General features: G+C 39.2%; 1 protein-coding gene and 1 non-coding gene across 9 annotated transcripts in view; one reads left to right on the top strand and one right to left on the bottom strand.

Annotated features, from left to right (window-relative positions):
• Nucleotides 1-208: 208 nt before the first annotated feature.
• LOC138936177 (diacylglycerol kinase eta) overlaps nucleotides 209-19,597 on the top strand; it is a 28,646-nt gene continuing 9,257 nt past the window's right edge. For 7 of the 8 annotated variants that reach the window (XM_070301330.1, XM_070301331.1, XM_070301328.1 and 4 more), the window contains exon 1: nucleotides 18,777-19,168. In XM_070301330.1, the coding sequence (XP_070157431.1) occupies nucleotides 19,133-19,168 (36 nt within the window). In that variant the 5' untranslated portion in view covers nucleotides 18,777-19,132. Of the gene's footprint in view, nucleotides 686-18,776; nucleotides 19,169-19,597 lie in introns of those variants that run through there. The other variant, XM_070301334.1, reaches the window with a different exon arrangement.
• Nucleotides 18,069-18,140, bottom strand: Trnat-cgu (transfer RNA threonine (anticodon CGU)). The gene has a single exon. It is a non-coding gene; the product is annotated as a tRNA-Thr (tRNA).

Genomic DNA, 19,597 nt, shown 5'->3' with positions numbered 1-19,597 from the left:
CGATTAATTACGCACGCTTGTCGTTAACGAGTATAGATAAGGGCGGGAATTGCTTGACCGACGTCTTCGCGAGTCGGTCACGAGTACCGCGCGGCGCCATGGAAACGCGCCCACCGAACGACGATGATGGCAGCGCCCCACCGCGACGCGGTGTCGAGCTGTCAACTCGACACGGTTAAATCCGCTCAGTCGGAGAGGGAACGTCGACTATCGCGCATCGTAACAGAGCAGCCAGTGGCGCGAATCCCGTATTCGTTATGCTGCGGTCGCTGCCAAGGCAAGAGCGATTCTTTCCCGCGGCAAGAAATAACGAGGACCGTCATTTTGCGGTCGGCTAGGATCATTCGCGGGTCCGCGCGTTGTTGCGCGACGGCCACGAGGACGAGGAGGTCCGACGTGGAGGATTTCAACGTCCCAAATCAGCGGCGACCGCCGATAAATCCGCACGCGGAAATAGGGTGCGATGCTCTGCACGAAGCGAGGTTGCGGCGCGCGACGCCGAACGTCGCCGGCGGTGTGCTACTAATCTGAGACAAGAGAGAGAGAGAGAGAGAGAGGGGGAGAGAGCGGCAGCAACGTCTTGCATCTGTGGCCTCACCAGCAGTTCCCCGCGGGGCGATCCGGCTGACCGGCCGGTTTCGTCGCGACCGAATCGTAGATTCTACCCATCGCATCGGAGAACCACGTGAGTGCACTCTAGAATTCTAGAGCACGCACGGTGCATCCTCTTCTTTTCGGCTGCACTGTCGGCTGTGGTTTCTCTCCTTTTTTCTTTCTTTGATATGTTCAATATTTTATTATACCAGAATAGAAAAAGTGCAGCTACAAAGAGTTGCCGATTTCTTAAGAGGAGAAAAATCTTTTGATTCGGTTGCATGAAAATAACATGTAATGTTGAATCTCGTGCAGCAGTTTCATGATTATTATATGAGCCTTTCAAAAATCAAACTGATCAATTCAACTTTTAGCAAATTTCTTAATTTTACTAACATATGATTAGAACACATGATCAAAGCTCTGAAAGAGGCTTATCATGTAGGCACTATATAATTTCGAATTCTTTACATATAAAAAAAAAAATATATAAAGGAATGAAATAAAACATGTATAAGTCTTCTCATTTTCTATGTAAATATATACACACATGTGATTCTTTTAAATTTGAATTACAAATTAACCCAAATTTGTAAAGATTTTGAGATGAAAAAACTACGGAATTAATATATATATATATATGTATAACCAGATGAAGAATATTTTTGTCCTCTTATAATTCAGCCGAGTTTACACTGTTCGCAGTAGAAAAACATAGTAATTGGCAGACACAGATATCGTTCGGTCTGTCGCGCTTAGTTGCTAGCAATTCCCGAATCCATTAAATCCGTTAGATGAAGAATCTGTAATTAGCATATGTAATTAATGCGCGTGTTAATTTAGAAGTTTAGATTCGAGTTGAAAATTTGAGCTGGATGCAAAATTTTCGCAACTATTAAACTCGATCGTAATCGGCTGCGAGATCGGCCGACGAAATCTGGCTTGGATATCTGCCGTAATTGTATTGTTAATTTTAATAACAGGCTGTGGCAATTTTCATTGCATAGTACAAAATACTAGTATTAATACTGATTAAGTATCTTGATAATTATAAAACATTCTGATCATTTTAATTTCTTCTTCAGAATCTTCTTCAATATATAAAAATTGCTTATATTTTTTTAGAACAAGTTTGACTATCAGAACATTTATTAAAGATGTAAGTCATAGCGAGAGAGAGAGAGAGAGAGAGAGAGAGAGAGAAAACTGTTTTTTTTTAATTTACTTATTAAACTCGAAATTATATTTGTACCGGAGGGGGAGAATATAAATTAAACAAATAACAATTTCATAGAGAAAAAGGGAGAAGATATCGCAAGGATTGCGCGAAACTTGTGTAAATAAGAATTTGACGAATATTGATTATACAATGGTTTACGGATATGAGATTGCATCGAATAGAATATCAATATTTGTTATTTATATGAGACATAATTAGCTTGAGTAAACCGTAATCAAGTGTGAAAAACGCTCGATTATCCATTACCGCGTTTAACAATGCCGCGGCATTTTATCAAGCAAACAAGTAATTGCGAATATATAGACAGCGAAAAATCGTATTACATTTGCATTGATATGTTTTATCGAGAGAATTTGTTTTGTCGAATTTATACGACAATTATATTAGCTTCGTATTTGCACTTTTTATTCTAGTAAATGTAAGCATACATTGCGCGAATAACTCTGCTATAATTCACACGAATTCCGGTGAGAGAAAAATTAAAACGGACGTTATAAGCTGTATAATACGAGTCGGAGATATGAATCTAAGAAACTTTATAGTTGCAGGCGCGAATATAGTCGGACTGCTGGCTCGACGAAGTAATACGCGAGTATATCGGCGAAGAGTAACTCAAATAGAAGTTTGATATAGGAATGACGATGTGTGGAGTTTATATACGGTACTTTAGACAGAGAAAGTTTTTGCGAGAGAGGATTTTTCTTTCAAGCTTTTTCTTTTGATACCTTAAAAGAAATACGAAATCCTACTTATATTCGAGAATGTAGGGTCTCCTTGTACAATAAAGTGGAAAAAGCATTTGTGGGCATTGTTACGACAGGAATGGATCGAGTTAATCCTTTAAGGACGTTACGTCGTAAGCAGATTGGTTTTTTTTTTTTTTTTTTTCATAAATTTATTATAATGTCTCGGACAAATCTTTTTGATTCGATAAGACTTTCAAGAATGATTATCGGTGTTTCTTTACTCCAAGAATTCTTTTCCTCTGAGATATTCTTTGCGATTTTATCAAGTATATCTTAATTTAAATCGTGATTTACAAATTAGTTTATATGCAAATACACAAAGACATACACGTCTTTTTTATTTATTTTTATTATTACCGAATAGATGTATAAAAGAATTGTGCAACGGGTATCCTTGACATTTTTCGATTGTCGGGGTTGCGGTCACATCAATCTTACATGTATATCGATATCTCAGCAGTAGAGCAAGCGATTGTGTTTCCGCGGTCTGGAAACGGCGACAGGAAATGTCGTTAGGTTCGGATAGAGGACATTTACCCTTCTCCTTATCGCCAAGCCAAGTGCAAAATGATATCGGCTGTTCCAGTTGCCCGCGATATCGATTTATTCCTATAACTTGCTTACTTATTGATGACGAGATGCATCGCATCGGGTGGGCGCATGTTTATTGCTTGATCTTGAATGAAAAGGGCTTAGGTCGAACTCATATCTGTGACATAATTAACAACGCATTAACGATATTTTAAAATAATTAATAATATTTTGAAGTTTATTAATACATTAATATCATAATTTTATATCCTTTCCCTTCTCTCTCTCTCTCTGACGTAAATTATTTTAATACCGATAGCCAAATTTATTTTGCCTTTCCTAAAAAAATCGAAAAATTTGACTTTTGCTGTTTTTCATCGGATAGCAAAGATAATATAAAAATCACAAAAATTGTTGTTCCTTTTTTAAAATGTTTGATACGTATCTTTTTCGGAAAGCTATGCAACGAGAGTAATTTCGCAGCGATCGATGATCGCTCTCGTTTCTACGAAATATTACTTCTTTCAGACCGATCGTGTCCTTTTCTGTACAATCTTGTCGTGGGCGTCCTCGTCATTAAATTCGAGACAAAATGCAGGCGTTTCGTATTACACGTCGAGTGGAAGCACTTAATGGCCGCATGAAAAGAAACTGTGTCTTTATGTATCCGTATTTGAAACAGGATACCGGCAGCATCTTTAAGGATATCGACTGATTTTTCTCAAGATGGGGTCGAGAGAAACAGATTTTTCTCTGTCCTTCGAGTCTTCGATTATCGGAATTGGATCGTAGTCGCGCGGGGTCTTTAGGGATCGTAAACGATGTGTTTCGAACTGCCAATAAATATGAGCTATTGCTCCAAGTTTATAGAAGTAGAATCATTACATTTAATCCAATATTGAATTATCGCCTAATATCGGTAGAGAGGCTATTACTAGAGAAAAGAGAGAGAGAGAGACAGAGAGAGGTGCACTCTCTACTATTATGTCCTCCAGCATTAAACATATAGATGGAAATTAGTGTATGCAATTTGATGATCTGCGTGCGATTTAACGAGCCCCGCTATATATCTCCGCGATAAGATGCATGAGGTTCCCTGGAGAGCCTTCAATAATCCAACATTACACGCCACGAACTTTTCCAACCACATTAGGTTGTAATTAATAATCGCGAATAAAAACAAATAATATGCGCGTGTAAGATTAATACGTAAGAGGAGCCGCCTGTATCTTCGCGACTCGGATAATCACGTTTTTCCGCGCGCATCTGTCACTCGCGGGATATAAATGACAATTCTCCTGGACGCGACAGTCCAGACGGGGTCCTTATTACATAATAACATTAATGACGTCGATGCCGTTATAGAGACGCCAGATCGATCGGCGAATAATTTCGCGAAGGACGAGAAAGGAAAAACGATTTAGCACGCCGGCAAAATAAAAAGATTTAACAAGAACCGCATAATGGAATTTTCGCAGTAGATTAATGCCCGATTGCACCGACGTCGATTACCCCGCTAATCCCGATTAATTCATTTCTTCCTGTTTCTCTTTGTGCATTTTACATGCAAGCTTATGACGTAGGAAAGATCAAAGGAAAATCTTTGACATTACATTTCTTTATAATTATAATTGACGATGAAGTTTTATTAAAAATCGCTTTTCAACTAAAATGAGGCTTTTCTCTTATCGAGATATTTGATATTCGATATTAAAAGGTCACCGCAAATGTCGAAGATTATAGAATTTCCTGGGTATGCATGAAATGCATTCCGAATTCAAAGCCGCGTCGGTTTGCTGGCGGTGATGATGCCGATATCGATAAACACACGCACACTTACAATTGTTGGTAAAATAATATAGATTATAAAATACCGAGAAAATCTCGAGATTAGGATGAAAGAGGCGTTATCTCTCAGCGAGGGGATCGCATTCCGAATATCGCGCGGATCGAACAACGCAATATCGTCCGCGCCAGAATTGTCATATATAGAACTCGTCGAACAGATTTAAATCCCCAGACGATACCTGCGATTGTTATATTTCCATCGTTGTGTCGGCGGGAATTCCAAAGAGGAAGCGTCAGGAGGGTGCATCATGCCCCAGCTAACTCGGGGCGCGATGACGTCTATTCTGATACACGTGTCGCAGAAATACGAAGAAAAAAGCGGTATCACGCTCCGCGGCACGAAAAGGTTTGTCGGACATTGATCGGTGGATTCTAAAGGAGCATTTTAAATATAACACTGGATTTTTGACATTGAAAAACGAAATATATATATATATACAATTTTAAATTAATAATTATATATTTTATTTTTTTAACAAATACATTTTAAAAAGAAATCACTCGTCTTGTGTAATAAATATAAAATAATTTATATATATAAAAGTACAATATTTAAATTATTTTATAGTCATAAATATTTTCAAACAATATCGAGTTGAGTTCAGTTAAAATTATGTTGTATACTATCGATCCAAACTGGTCCAGGTCAGATCCAGATTAAGTCCGCGCTGAATCTCGTTCGGGCCCCGAGCAAAATTTGTTTTGAATTCCCGGTTGAATCTTAGGCTTAATCCGGGCTGGATCCGGGCCAAGTCAGGTACTGGACGTTCCATTAAGCAGGTTCGGTGAATAATTTCTGGTATTGTTAGACTCGAGTTAAGAGACAGAGAGAGAGAGAGAGAGAGAGGAACAGGAGCGACTTATTAAATTTTCATTCTTCCCCGCGTCTCCAGACAATGTATTTCTCTCAGTTTATTAGTTAACATTGCCGACACGACACTACAATTTCTTTTCGCGACGATTAAGGACCAAATTTCTCGCGCAAAATCCTTGTCAACGTTCGCCTCTAATCCGAGTATCGCGTCTTATTAACAGATTCTGTTCTTGACTCTCGCTCTCAGTTTGAAATCCTTCTCGTCCTTCGCTCCCGTTACAACGATTCCTTTCAGTTCGATTCGCTTTCACCCTCGACGAGCGTCTGCGATGCGTAACAATGGAAGATGAATGACTAAAAGCATGAATCATTTGAAGCTCATCCCCAATCTGTTATTCACCCGCAAGAAACAGAAACTTTTTCCCTGGAAAATATATTTACTTCTTCAAAATTTTATATCTTCGGGAAATGAGAAATTTGCGTGAGTACACAATTTTTTTCCCAACTCATATCCCCGCTCGCGCGCACATAATAAATCATAAAGTGGGTAAAGTGGAGCCGTGGAGCAACGTTCCTCTCTCTCTCTCTCGCGTGCGAAAGATTCCTCTCAAAATAGGAATTTAATGGGTATATACAATACGGAAGAAATATCGAGCCGTGGGGAGAGAGAAAAGAGAGAGAGAGACAAACAGGTGCGGCGCGTGCGGATGTGTACCCGACGAGATTCATTTTCCGTATCGATTCGGTTTTCAGTGTTGCGTCTGGGACACAGCATCAGCCGTGTAACGGGATGTGTTTATACAGCTCGGTCCGAGTGATATAGCGACACAATGAAGGTAAACAGAAGCGACGATGAGACTATAAGAGAGGAAAGACGTTCTAGATGGATCTTCCCATCATCTTTCCTGTCTTCCTCGGTGGATGGGGATGGTTAATGCAATATAGACGACAGTATAAACGAGAGGAGAACATGGTCCACGATGACGTGGCCTGATACCTCGGAGGAACGGAAGACGTAATGTACACGAGGGTGATAGAGAATAGAGAAAAGCACCGGATCAACGACCTCTGCGAGCGAGACCTAAATACACACGCGGGAAAGAAAGTATTGTCGTGAAGCCGGAAGGGAATTCGGGGGCAAATAAAGAGAATCGAGAAATTGTAGCGTTAAAAAATTCATGTTTTTCCAATCTTATTTAAAAGAGAGAAATCGCATCGCGTATTATTTATCGTAGAATTAATAAATTGAGATAGATGTAGTTAAATTGGAAAGAACAGAATAATGTGATATTTTAAAAGAATTAATATTATAAAAGTATTTGAAAGCCCTTTATCAAAGTATTTGAATCGCGGATTTACGATGAAAATTTTTAACTCATGTCGAATGAGTTGTATATCGAAAAGAAAAATAAATATTATGTATATATATATATATATATACACATATAGCTATTTTATATCCAGATCCCATTGCGGAGGATTCTGGTGTGGTACTCTAAATCCTATTAACAACCCAAAACATTTGTTCAATCGATCCAGCGAACCAGTGTTATCGCACAAATGGACAAGTTCGGGACTGTCCGCGATTGTCCAACTCGGCACGCGATAAGAATAGCCTGTGACATTTGTGAACGTGCTTGTCCTAGAATTTGTTTATAAACGGTGACACATAACTATGTGCAGCTAAATGCAGGCGCGTGTCTTATCCGAAGATCGATCTTTCTCTTCACTCTCTTTCTCTCAATGTCGGAATATAAATGATTTTACACAGCTGACAAGTTAAAGTTTAATGGAAACGGATAACGGGGGATACCGATGTCTTTTAATTTCAGTGGTGCTTTACTTTGGTCCCAAATTATCGAGGGATTAATTGTTGAAATATTTAATTTTGCATATTAGTCATAATTCAAATTTATCGAATTTTTAATGAAAAATGGATTCTCTCTTTCTATCTTTTTTCCTTCCTCGATATTTTCGCCAAAATATTCACTGAAAACTGACACGATGTATCTGGAACATCCTTTAAATAGTACTCCTAAATCTCCTTTATAGCACTTCCGGCTGTGCTTAGAAAAACTTATAAGGGCATTCCGGAAAGTGCCGTTGCATTCTGGCGCTCGGAATATCCGCGTTGTACGAGAATCGAGATGAATTTTTAACGAGCATCCAATTGCGATAAGGGGCTGCAATAATAGCACGTGCAGGTGTGCAAGTAATATCCGCGATGTAATATCTGCTGGCCATTTTAATGCCCATTAACGAAGTTAAGCCGAGTCACGCTATTCGCTGCCGGAATCGATCTCGGGCAAATTTCTCGTAAAATTTTTTATCGTTTGACGGAACATTGTAAAATTATAATTATGAAATGTGTCAAATATAATATTATACGTATAGGGTGTGTCAATTAAAATTTTATAATGTTCTGCCAAATATTATATATATATATATATATGTATAAGATAAAACTCAAATTACTCTGTTAATTGCAACTATCACAGAGAGTTAATCGCGCGAAAGGGATATTCGATGGTTTTGGAACATGACACACTCCACTTGCGCGAGATGAAGTTTTGACTTTGTGTATCTATCATTGAGATACACCGAGAATATATATCAGAATTAGTATGATAATTTCGCTCACTCTGCATTTCTCTACTCGGACTATCGCGCCAGAACTAGTTGATGTATGACGTACAATGCCACTTCAACAGATTCTGATCCCGCATTTCTTTCAGCGTCGCTTGTTGCCGTGGAATTTTTATATTGTTACGATATCTCTTACGCACGTCAATTTATACGACCGTCGTTACTTATGTTACGCGTTTACGTTAAACGTTAGAGAGACGATAAACGAGATCTCCCACGTAGTCTTACGTTATTCGTAACGAGATTGCGGCCGCGAAATTGCCATGTCGTGGGTGTGTCAAAATAGCCTCTTTTTATGTATTATTTCTCGTTATAACGTCACTTTTAACTCTTTACCCCTATGGACATCGCATATCCAGTTAGGATTGAGAATTCTACGGATTTAAGAGCGCACGAGTGAAAAAATTTTGAAGAGATATCAATTCAAACTTCTTTCGCGCTGTTAAATTTATGTAACGTTTAATATTATACCATTGTTATCTCGTATCGGTTATTATGGAAATAATATATTTAACTCGTAAAAGTATAGACTCGTGCAGATTGTATCTCCATTTTATTTATCGGAAATTTTCGAAAAAAAAAAAGAAACAATTTTACGTGTGCCGTAGTAAAGGATTAAAGTACTGACCGTGACTTTCATTGAATGTAATAGTCGATCGTGCGAAATATCTTTAGAATTCTTCGCTATTTTGCTGAAACTTTATCGGCACGTTTCTCGCCGAGTAGAATTTATAGAATGTTAAACTCATAGCAAGCAGAGGGGAACGAGAAGGGAACGGACGGGCATCATTGCCTCGTGCAATCAGTTCAATTTAAGAATCGAACTCCCGCTATACATCCGTCTTCCACGAAGGAGAACGAATGAAGATGGATGCGGCTGTTACATAAAAGTCCCGAGGAAAACGAGTCGTTTACGAGTTGGTTCAGCTATTTTCATTGTCGTGCAATTCATTTGTAAAAAAGGATACCCTTTTACAAGATTCTTTCGCGCAGCTGTCACATCCAGAGTCTTCTTCTTTTCATTACCACGTTTATAATGATAATTTCAGCAATCTCGCAATGATTTTCCTCGCGTCCTCTTCCTGCGTTTATTTTACACGCACATTTTTCCCGTACATTGCAATCTAAAATGCATTTAGCCATGACACATAGTATAAATCGAAAACTCGAGATGTATAGATCTCTCTGTTAATCGAAAATAAAAATACGAGACGAGAGTACGTAAGACAAGACGTAAGATGAAATAGTTGAAAGCTACTGTTATCGAATCAGGATAACATCCCTCTCTCTGTATGTATGTTCTACAAATACGGCGCGATCTATCGCTAAAGCGCAATCTTGACAATTTGAAGGAAAAGCTAGATGTTTCTCTTGCGGTTGCGAAACATTTTCCCCTCGTACGCTCTATAATTGTTTTCACTATATATATATACCCATCCCTTATTGGGGATATAGTATATATTTGCGGTCGCTTGTATCAAAACGTACGTAACATCGCGAACCCTTTCACGGACGATAGATTCTCGAAGGCATTTCCCGTCGAACTTTTTCCAACAAAGGGCAAAAGAGTGATAAAGCACGGCTCTTTGGAAGAAGAACGGGTGCGTTTCTATCTCTTTGTAGAAAACAAACCGCATTTACGACATTGCATTATTGCTACAAATGCAAACACATACATGCACGCGAAGTGCTCTCCGCTCTACTATCAAGAATCGCTAACGAATGTATGATTTAGACGATCTCTGTTTTGAGAATGCCATTTCGGAAAAATCCTTAATTAACTACAATATCGATCCGTTAATCCCGTGCCACACTCGCTCCAGTGTCCAATTAAAACCGTCGAGCGGAATAAAACGATACGACTATTTAAATAGCGACACTCTCGCTCGCATCGCGGTCGCTCTTGAAATTTCGCGACGCAAGACGCAATTCGGAAATTATATATGTAAAATTGTCGTACGTGTTAATTAGCATTCTCTCTCTCTCTCTCTCTCTCTCTCTCTCTCTTTCTCGAATTACTTTGATCTAGCCGTTTAGATATTTTTAGCTGCACATAAGGGAGCATAAGATGACCCGCGTGAGAGATGTATGCTTAAATTAATAAATATAGATATTTGTGTAGACTCTCTGTGCACGATGCACATTGCGTGCGTCGAATCACCACCTACATGCCGCATTTATTTATAGCATATGAAAAGCGCCTATGCCTTTGACGCGCGAATTGACGCGTTTATCGCACGCGGAAAATACGCGGCCGCAAAACATAATCGGCTATTCGTCTCTATCGTCCGGCGTGTTACGACATTTTCTCAGCGATGGCAGCATTTTCCCATCGTCCGGAATGCCGTCATAAATCGACGTCATAGAAATTCTAAACGCCTCTGTGTGTTTCGTGGAAAAAAATCTGATACATTTAATACCGCGTAAAAAAAAAAAAAAAAGCGACGACCGGTGAGGAGAGCGTCTCTTTAATGTCACGTCAAAGATGTCAGAAAATAACTGACGTACATACATACATACGTATACCTCTCTGCATTGTATGTACGGTGTTTTTTTTTTTTTTTTTTCTTCCAAAGATCCGTAGCTAATACATATATTGTATATCTCGAAGTAGACGTAAGATCGTTTCTTTAATCGATCTTGCCTCTATATTGAGACTTTAATCCTATAACTGATGTGTATATTTCTATTTATTTCGCTTGGCTCCGATTTTCTTCGCGTATGGCATTTTATTTTGGATATCACGAGAGTTACAATTACCGTTGAAATATAATATCTCGTAATTGGGACGGGGGAAGTTCCTCGTAATCTGCCTCTTGTTCTTGTCCAAATACTTCTCTCTAACAAGACGTAATTCTGCGCGCATACTGATGCACACGGTAACATAATGCTCGATACACGCGTACATATGCGATGTTATCGCTAATGGAGAGAAACAACGACGTTCCTCGACGTGTAGGATAAATTTTATTTTTAAGTAGTACAGCGCAATATACATAATACAGAAAATCGAAACAGAAACGCATGCGTGTAGCCATAAGCCGCAAATTCTTGGGGTTAATTTGTAACGGGCTTCGCCCCTACACTGACATCCATTTTCGCAACGCAAACGGGGCGGCGGCTTGTGCGACGTCGTTTCCTATTAGAGCCAATTAATAGAACGATTAATTATTTACGCGCTGCTGCATTAGTTGCGTAATAGTTGACGTTGCGGGATTGTTTGCGAAATTCTATTGTCGCGGTATTAATTGTAGAGAAATTTGTATAAATGATTGTTATATAAAGCTACTTTAATTAAACTATATGACCTGTTTACAAAATTATTAACATATATACGTACTTAGGTTTATAAAATCTTTCTCGTATCATGTAATAATGATAATTTTTAATTGGCTCTTGTTTTTTTTCTTTTATCGGAAAATTAAAATATTATAAAGAGCGATGAGTAAAACATAGGATTATCAGTAATTATATTCGGATTGCCTGATTATAGAGGAATATTTATGTTTATCGTTAGTCAGTAATGCGGAAAGCCGAGTTAATAAGGTACGGGATGATGTTAATTAATCAGATGGCTTTTAATTACTTTTTACGAAACATGTAATTGGTAGTCATTGTTTCAAAAACAAAAAAAAAGAAAAATGATACGAACAAAGGGATTAGAGAGAATAAACGCTTCTTGATCGCTCAATTACAAAACGATTTAGATTTAGAAGCTATGCGTATTTATTGACCGCAACGGATCGGAAAGGTGGGGTTTAACGGTGTCGATGACAATTTTCCGAATGTTTCACTCGGCGATCATCGATCCTAATGATCCAACCTTTTACACGTACATTACAGTAACGGGAAATCCATTCGTGTACGTGCACGTATGTGTGATACAAAAGGACTCCCTGATATAACTTCGCGCCTCGCCCCTATCTGCTTTTTGTCCGACAACATATTCATGCCGTCCCGCATTTCAATGCGACGATCCCCAACCCACTCCGGTAACTCGATCGAAAAAATATTAACTTCTCGATAAATATTTCTCCAATATAGTCGCCAGTTTTATTTAACAATAGAACTATCGCATTATCGATTTCGATAACATATCGTATTTTTTTGATATATTATTTTTTAATAAATTTATATATATATATATATATATATATATATATATTATTTTTATTTAAATAATATTTATAAACAGAAAAAAATCTCTCCGTGCGGATTATAAATTACATGGAATAGCAAAATTCAAGGGAATATTTTGTTGGATGATGTAACACTAAAGATCGCAGAATTAATTGCGAAATTAATTGGATAAAATTATATATTGCGATCGAGATGTCATGTTTTTATTGTTTGAAGAGAGAGAGAGAGAGAGAGAGAGAAGAGCGAACCTGAATAAAACGAACGCATCTCGCTGTTTTATCTCAATATTGGTTAAATATGGCGAGACCCGTAATTTAGCCGCGACCCACATTCGGCGGGGTGCGGAGACCAGGGGTCGAAACACGGGGCTATGCAAAGGTCAAGTGTCCATTAAAAATCGGTCGCAGATTCGGCGGGAAGGGGGAGGAGGAGGAGGAGGATATTGGCTTCGTATTAATATGGACACGTGAGATTTTCGTGTTCCATTACGCGCGAATTCGTATTCCCGTTCGTACATTTGAAAATTCTCGTTATGCCACATCGTAATTGAATAGGAACACGATTACATTGGAGCACGCGCGTACTATATTTCACGGACCGAGCGCGCGGAACAATTTCCCGTATTGTAGTCCGATGTCATTCCGTGCCGGACAACCCGCCGTGATGAAATCAGCGCGAATCAGAACTTAATTAATTTTAATGCCACAATTGTTAGCTGCAGATTGTTCGAATAATTCACTTGGTGCCCCGCGTTTTCAATTGCATCGTGTTTATCGCCCGCAATGCGATTCGTGCATTAAGAGTTTTGTAATTGTTGAGATTTTCTTTACATTCTTAAATACGTAAAAGCTACGCGTAATACATAAAAAATTGCACTCGCGTGGAAGAGCAATCTTGTGCAATTTATATTTTATGAAAAATTATTAATTAACGAGACAAGCATATACCATATTATAAAGAATCATTCAAGAATTTCGTGTCTCTGATATATGTATATTATTTCGAGAGCGAATAATATAACATGAATAATATATAAACGATGCGATATATACCAATATGACACGTGACATGCACCTTGATCTCTTTGTAAGATATATATTTAGTTGTAATGATGCAAGACAAAGTGCTCATACTGCTGTAACCGCGTACGAACGGAAGGACCTTTCGCTTGCTACATATCCTCCCGGGCAAATACGCGTTCCATTATGCAGAAGACCGTGCTTAGATCCAGCTGGTGGCGCTTATTGCACGCGCTTATATGCTACTAAAAATAGTCAAAAGCATATGCGGAATAATGTAATGAGAGTCGCGACACAAACCGGGATGGTCGGTGCTAATTAAAGTGCGTGGTTTTAAAAGCGGACGGAGAAGGAAAAAGAGAGGGAGAGAGAGAGAGAACGCCACTCGACTCACGAACCCATGATAAATTCGTGCTACGACACGTTAGATTACACCTATGGTTTGAGGGGGATGATACCACGACGAAGATCAGTCCTGTCCCTCGTGATAGCACGTGACTGGCTGAAAACAAAACCACACTCTCATTCGATTAATTTTTAATTTAAGACTCGTTTTCGCGTTTATAAATTGCTGATGTATTGAATTATTTATTCCATAAAATTCGATACTCGCGTTTTCCCTCTCGTACGAAATATCGGCGAGGAAGCATTGAAAAGAAATTCTTATTTTTCGAGAATTGTCGTCGAAAATCCTGTTTAGTCGAATCGTCTTATTTATATAACTCGTTTCGTTTTTTTTTTTTTTTTTTTTTTTAATTGGCATCGTTAAAAGATGTTTGACATTTTATATCATTTTATTTTAAAACATCTTTCAAACTTTCTCTTTGCGTATAAAAGTTTTCTTTAGAAAAATATATTTCTAGAAAAGAATTTATAAAAAAGTTTTTACTATACAATTACCACTACTTTAGAGTCTTTGTGATTCTTACAATACAAAGTGTGACATAATAAAAATGATACTTTTTTCCATGACAATTGTCGCATCATATCGTAACTTTGCGACAAAAAATGAAAAAAAGAACCATTATCATCGTTCCACTATCGTGGAACAAATTCTCATCGCTTTCAAAGTGATGATAATGCGAGGATTTCTTTTTCTTTGTAGTAACTCGTGATACTGGATATCAGGGCGTCTGTGACCCCAGGATGCCTGACCTCTTTTTACCATAAGCATTAGAACGTCGTTTTTTCACTCGGGACTGAAAGAGAGGTTCCATTTTATATATATATATATCCGGAACTAGAAAAATTCCTGCAAATATATCTCCGAACGCTGATATATGTCTAACTTTCGACAGACAGTTAAACGAAAGGTTTTGCTATACGTCAGATTAAAAAGCCGGAAAAATCTACAGAATATCATCCGATGTCTGTGTGTTTAGCTAAATGAAGATGTATCTACAATCCCGATCTATCTGTCGATCGCGAGGGATCTCGTGCCATTTATATTATCGCATAACGCTGATATACGCAGTGAACTTGATTGATAGACGAAAGACCCGATATCCCGTTTAATGCAATAGCGCGGCCGAAGCACCCGGTAATTTAAGGGACGATCGATCCTTCTACAGCTCCGCGAATTCGGCAGCTCGCGTTAGAATGGGATGGATTTCCAGGTCAGAAGGTCACGGCGTCATTTGCGAACAGCGCGCAAAAGCAAGCTCGCAACATCCAGTATACAATATTGAGAATCTAGCTTTCGATGAACAGCCTCGTTTTCTCGAAACCCTCGCGCACCGAAATTATATGGTGCTTCTCTCTCACTCTCTTTCTTTCTTCTCTCTCGGCTTACATTAGGAGAGAGCTACGTTTGTTCATAAAATATGTATGGCGCGATGTATACGCAAAGGGTCGAGAAGGGGACGAGGAGCATCCCCGAGAACGTAGTCGATTTTTTGTCGCGCGATATTGAGGGTGACGAAGGTAAAAAGGAGGAACGAGAAGAGATGGGGCTTTCTCTTACGCTAAGTCGCTCCCGCTTTTCTTACCTTCGTTCATCTAATACTTGAAAGAAAGAAGAGAGACATTGAGAAAAGATTTCTTCGGTATATATTCAAGCTAAATAAATAGCCGCATCTCTCTAGTCTTCCTTGTCATTTATCGCGTTTTATATAAATACAAATATATATGTGGTCTTGTGGATCATGCTAACGAAAAGTATTTACCTAATGTCATATAGTTTAAATCGCAGCTTAATTTAGGTTTTCAAAACTGATGCTTATATAAGTTAGGAAAGATCTGGCGGTAAATTACATAGTCGAAACAGTATTGATTGATATATAATATGCGACGTGATAAAATATTCCTCTATAAGTATAAACGTATAAATTTTTGTCTTTACGTGATTTATCTCAGAATACGTTTATACGCACAATTATAAAGGAATATTTTATCGTTATATCGTATAATGTGAATCGATTTTCAATCGTCAACAAATTTATTATACCAGTTACATTCATCATCGTGGAGATATTTTTCGCATTTTTATTAACACGAAGGACACTTTGAGTGATAATATCAGGTATTTCAATCCACGTATACAGGCATCGGGAAAGCTCGCACATTCACAGCTACGCGTCTAAATGAATTAAGTAGAGCGTATCCGTGTTGGGCCTGACCTAGTTGAAAATGCGTGCCTAAATATCTCCTGTTATCTTCATTCAGACACATCCAAGCTTTGCGATTAATAATTAAAGTTGATAATGAATTAAAATCGCTTTATCTTAAGTGTGAACTATTCACAGCCAGAATAAAATCGAGAGAGAGAGAGAGAGAGAGAGAGAAGATTTGACATACTTTTTTAAAAACTTGAGGAGAAGTTACTCTCAAAGTCTCGAGAAAACTTCATTAAGAGATTAATTTGATAATTTTCTTAGACTTTATATTTTATGTTAATTTAGTGATTATTCTTAAGTTCTTAGATATGGGATATTATATATCGTCGTAATCAATTACGATCCAATTTGTATACCCGTATTCTCACAGTTCGGATTAGAACTCGAAGGGTACGTCGATAGATACAAAACTAATTTCTCACGTACGTCGCGTACAGATGATTATAATCGGCCGTACTATTTCGACGCTTACTGCGAAGAAAGCGCAAAAAGATTGCCATGCGAAAGATAGAATCTTTCCCTTGATCGCGATTCGGCACAACCGCCATTCGCGTATCTTTAAAAAGGATGAATATTCGCGCGTCGGGAGTTACAAGGAAAATCCATCAACACTATTATCTCCGTCGCATTTATTTCTATACACGACGCGTGATCCTGCGGGATATATACATATAAGGTGATTCGCGATTACGTTACAAGCAATAATCGCGTCACGTACGAAAAATCATTTATTAAAGCTATCGGAACGCGAATTACGGTGCTTGGGCGAGTTACAAGCACTCAACGGGGAATTATCCTGTCGCGGCTATCTACATGCCGTGGGTGTCTCGTTTCTATTGTACCGATGGGTTATTCCGAACAATAGCCGGTGGCCAAAGCAGTTTGGAACTGCGTAACAATCGCACGGAACAATATCGGCGCTATTTGGAAACAATTAAGCTTGCTTATCGAAGTGAAAATTCCGCGAATATAACTTCAATTCCCGCGTTATTTCACGACACGCCAAGTGGCACACAAACGCGGCGTTTTATTTTATTCACGGCTGAACACACGATATTTCGCCTCCAATATATCTATCTAACTCCCTCGTGATTCGGAAAATATAATACGTCGCGCGATTGTATTTATCATATGAGAGAGAGAGAGAGAGAGAGAGCACATTTGTGCAGAACGAAGAAGCGCGCATTTCTTTTTCCGCACGCGAGATGAATAGGGCGGTCGGATGGTTGATGATTGACAAAAGAGACCGCGTTCGAATTCCGATATCGCGATTCCTGGGATGAAAGCATCACATTCGCGGTTAACGTACAAAAGAACCACCTGACCGACTGACCGACGGAGAGGGCCAATCTCACCTGCCATTCAATCATCGGTGCGACGCGGTACAGTTTCTTTGTTCTGCTTGGTGTCGAATCCAACACCCTGCACTTCCAACTCGCGAGACTGGAAAAGTGGCTCCGACAATAAAGTAAATATACTATTGGCTGGCATGTCAGAGAGCATGTCCGCCCACGTTTCGTCAATAATTCCCACGGATTTGCACCGATGTCCAATAATCGTCCCCTTTATGAAAAATTTAAGTCTCGAGACACTACTGTCGGAATCATCGTCGAATTCTTCTCGCGGTTGAATCTGTTAATAAAAAATTCAGCTGGGATAATAATTCAATATAGGCTTCGCATATCTGACGCTCTGGATATACGAAAATTCTACTTTATTATCGAGATATCTTGAATTTTGTGTAAGCAACTTTCTGTTGCATGAATCATCCTTGAATCATTGAAGAAAATAGTGACTTTATGAGATCCAATCTGTCATTGATTATTGATGGAATAATTCGGAAAAGTTCATTGTTTTCCTTGCGAGCAAAAAAAATGCCTCCTGTGAGGTTTGAACTCACGACCCCTGGTTTACGAGACCAGTGCTCTACCACTGAGCTAAAGAGGCTCGGTATATCCGAATGGTATCATTCACCCTTGTGATAGATATTTGTCGAGAAATATTTACCCTTCTATAAACGCGAAAGTTGCATAAGAGACATTGGCGTCAACAGAATCATGAGACAAAAAACGAATATACTCATCGAACGATGACAGATCGACAACTGACAATTCTTTTAAAAATAAAATTTTGAGATTGGAAAGACGAAAAATGAAAAATTCACGGATTGATATTTACGCGATCGCGCAACCGCAGCTATACATTTGAAACTTATATCTTTCCTTTGAATCATTTATTTCTTTATTTCACAAATATTATGAGAAGAAAACAATCTCTATTCATCGGCAGAGGAATAGTGAAATTTTTGAACTTTACCCGCAAAACCCCACGCTATCGAGGGATAGCGAGCATAGTTCCAAGAAAATACCCTGTCAATAATATAACACGTTGGAGTTGTAGACATTGTTTGGCGCGCGGCGGCAGCGGATAAGCACGAGCGATAAACGCCTCGCGGCACAGCTGTTCAGCCGGTGTATTGACAGCTGCGCCACGTGATCGCCGCCGGTGTATTGGCGGCCGTGGGGCGTCTGGATGCGGTGTATTGACAGTCGCGTCGCGTCGCGTCGCGTCTCGTGAGTCGTGAATCGGGGTGGCGTGAAAGCGCACGTGGTATCGGGCGCGTGTGACACGCGACGAAGAAGCGCGTGGGACATTTATTTATAAACGACATGATCAAGAGAGCATGACATGCGCCATGGGAAATAGGCCACGCTGGTGGAACTGTAATTAGAAAAACGACGTGAATCGCGGATGAAACAGACCGATGCGTCGCCGCCGCCGCCGTCGCCATCGCCGTCGTCGCTGCGGCGAGCGAGCTCGGATGCTGCGACTCTTCGCCGTCGCGTGATGTCGTCGCGGTAAACTCGGCGGGGTGATAAACGATATCGCGGGCGGATCGTGTCCCGAATGTCGCCGACGCGTCGCGAGTCGCAGCTCAAATGTCGAAACAACGGAGAGCCCGTTCCCGATTCAAGGTACGATATCGCGAAGGTTAGGCTTGACGAGGCATGAGGCAAGCGAGTGATGACCTGGTGACGGTACGGCATCTTTGGGCACTGTTATTAGGTCGCCAGAACATGTTACATCGTATAATAATCGCGCGATCTGGTAACAATGCTATTATCGATTGTTTAAAGCCAATGGACCGTTGACTGAATAACAACGAGCATTGCAAACCCATCGATTCATGACGGATCCTCCATTCTTTTCGTGAAATTCATCTCTTTATTTCCAGGGTAAAAGAAGTAACACAGGAATGAGACTATATTGTATTTATAATTAATATACTTGATCAGAAATGATATTTTTGCTATTTATATATATTACATTTTTGAAACACTATTTAAATCACGATTCTTTTTGTGCTCCACATGCAAGAATTAAATCAGTTAAAAAAAGTTGAA

The sequence above is a fragment of the Polyergus mexicanus genome, unplaced genomic scaffold, assembly GCF_030449975.1.
Source record: "Polyergus mexicanus isolate NDT 795.1 unplaced genomic scaffold, iyPolMexi1.0 SCAF_9, whole genome shotgun sequence".
Classification (NCBI taxonomy): Eukaryota; Metazoa; Arthropoda; class Insecta; order Hymenoptera; family Formicidae; genus Polyergus; species Polyergus mexicanus.
This window is presented reverse-complemented; position numbering and strand designations above follow the sequence as displayed.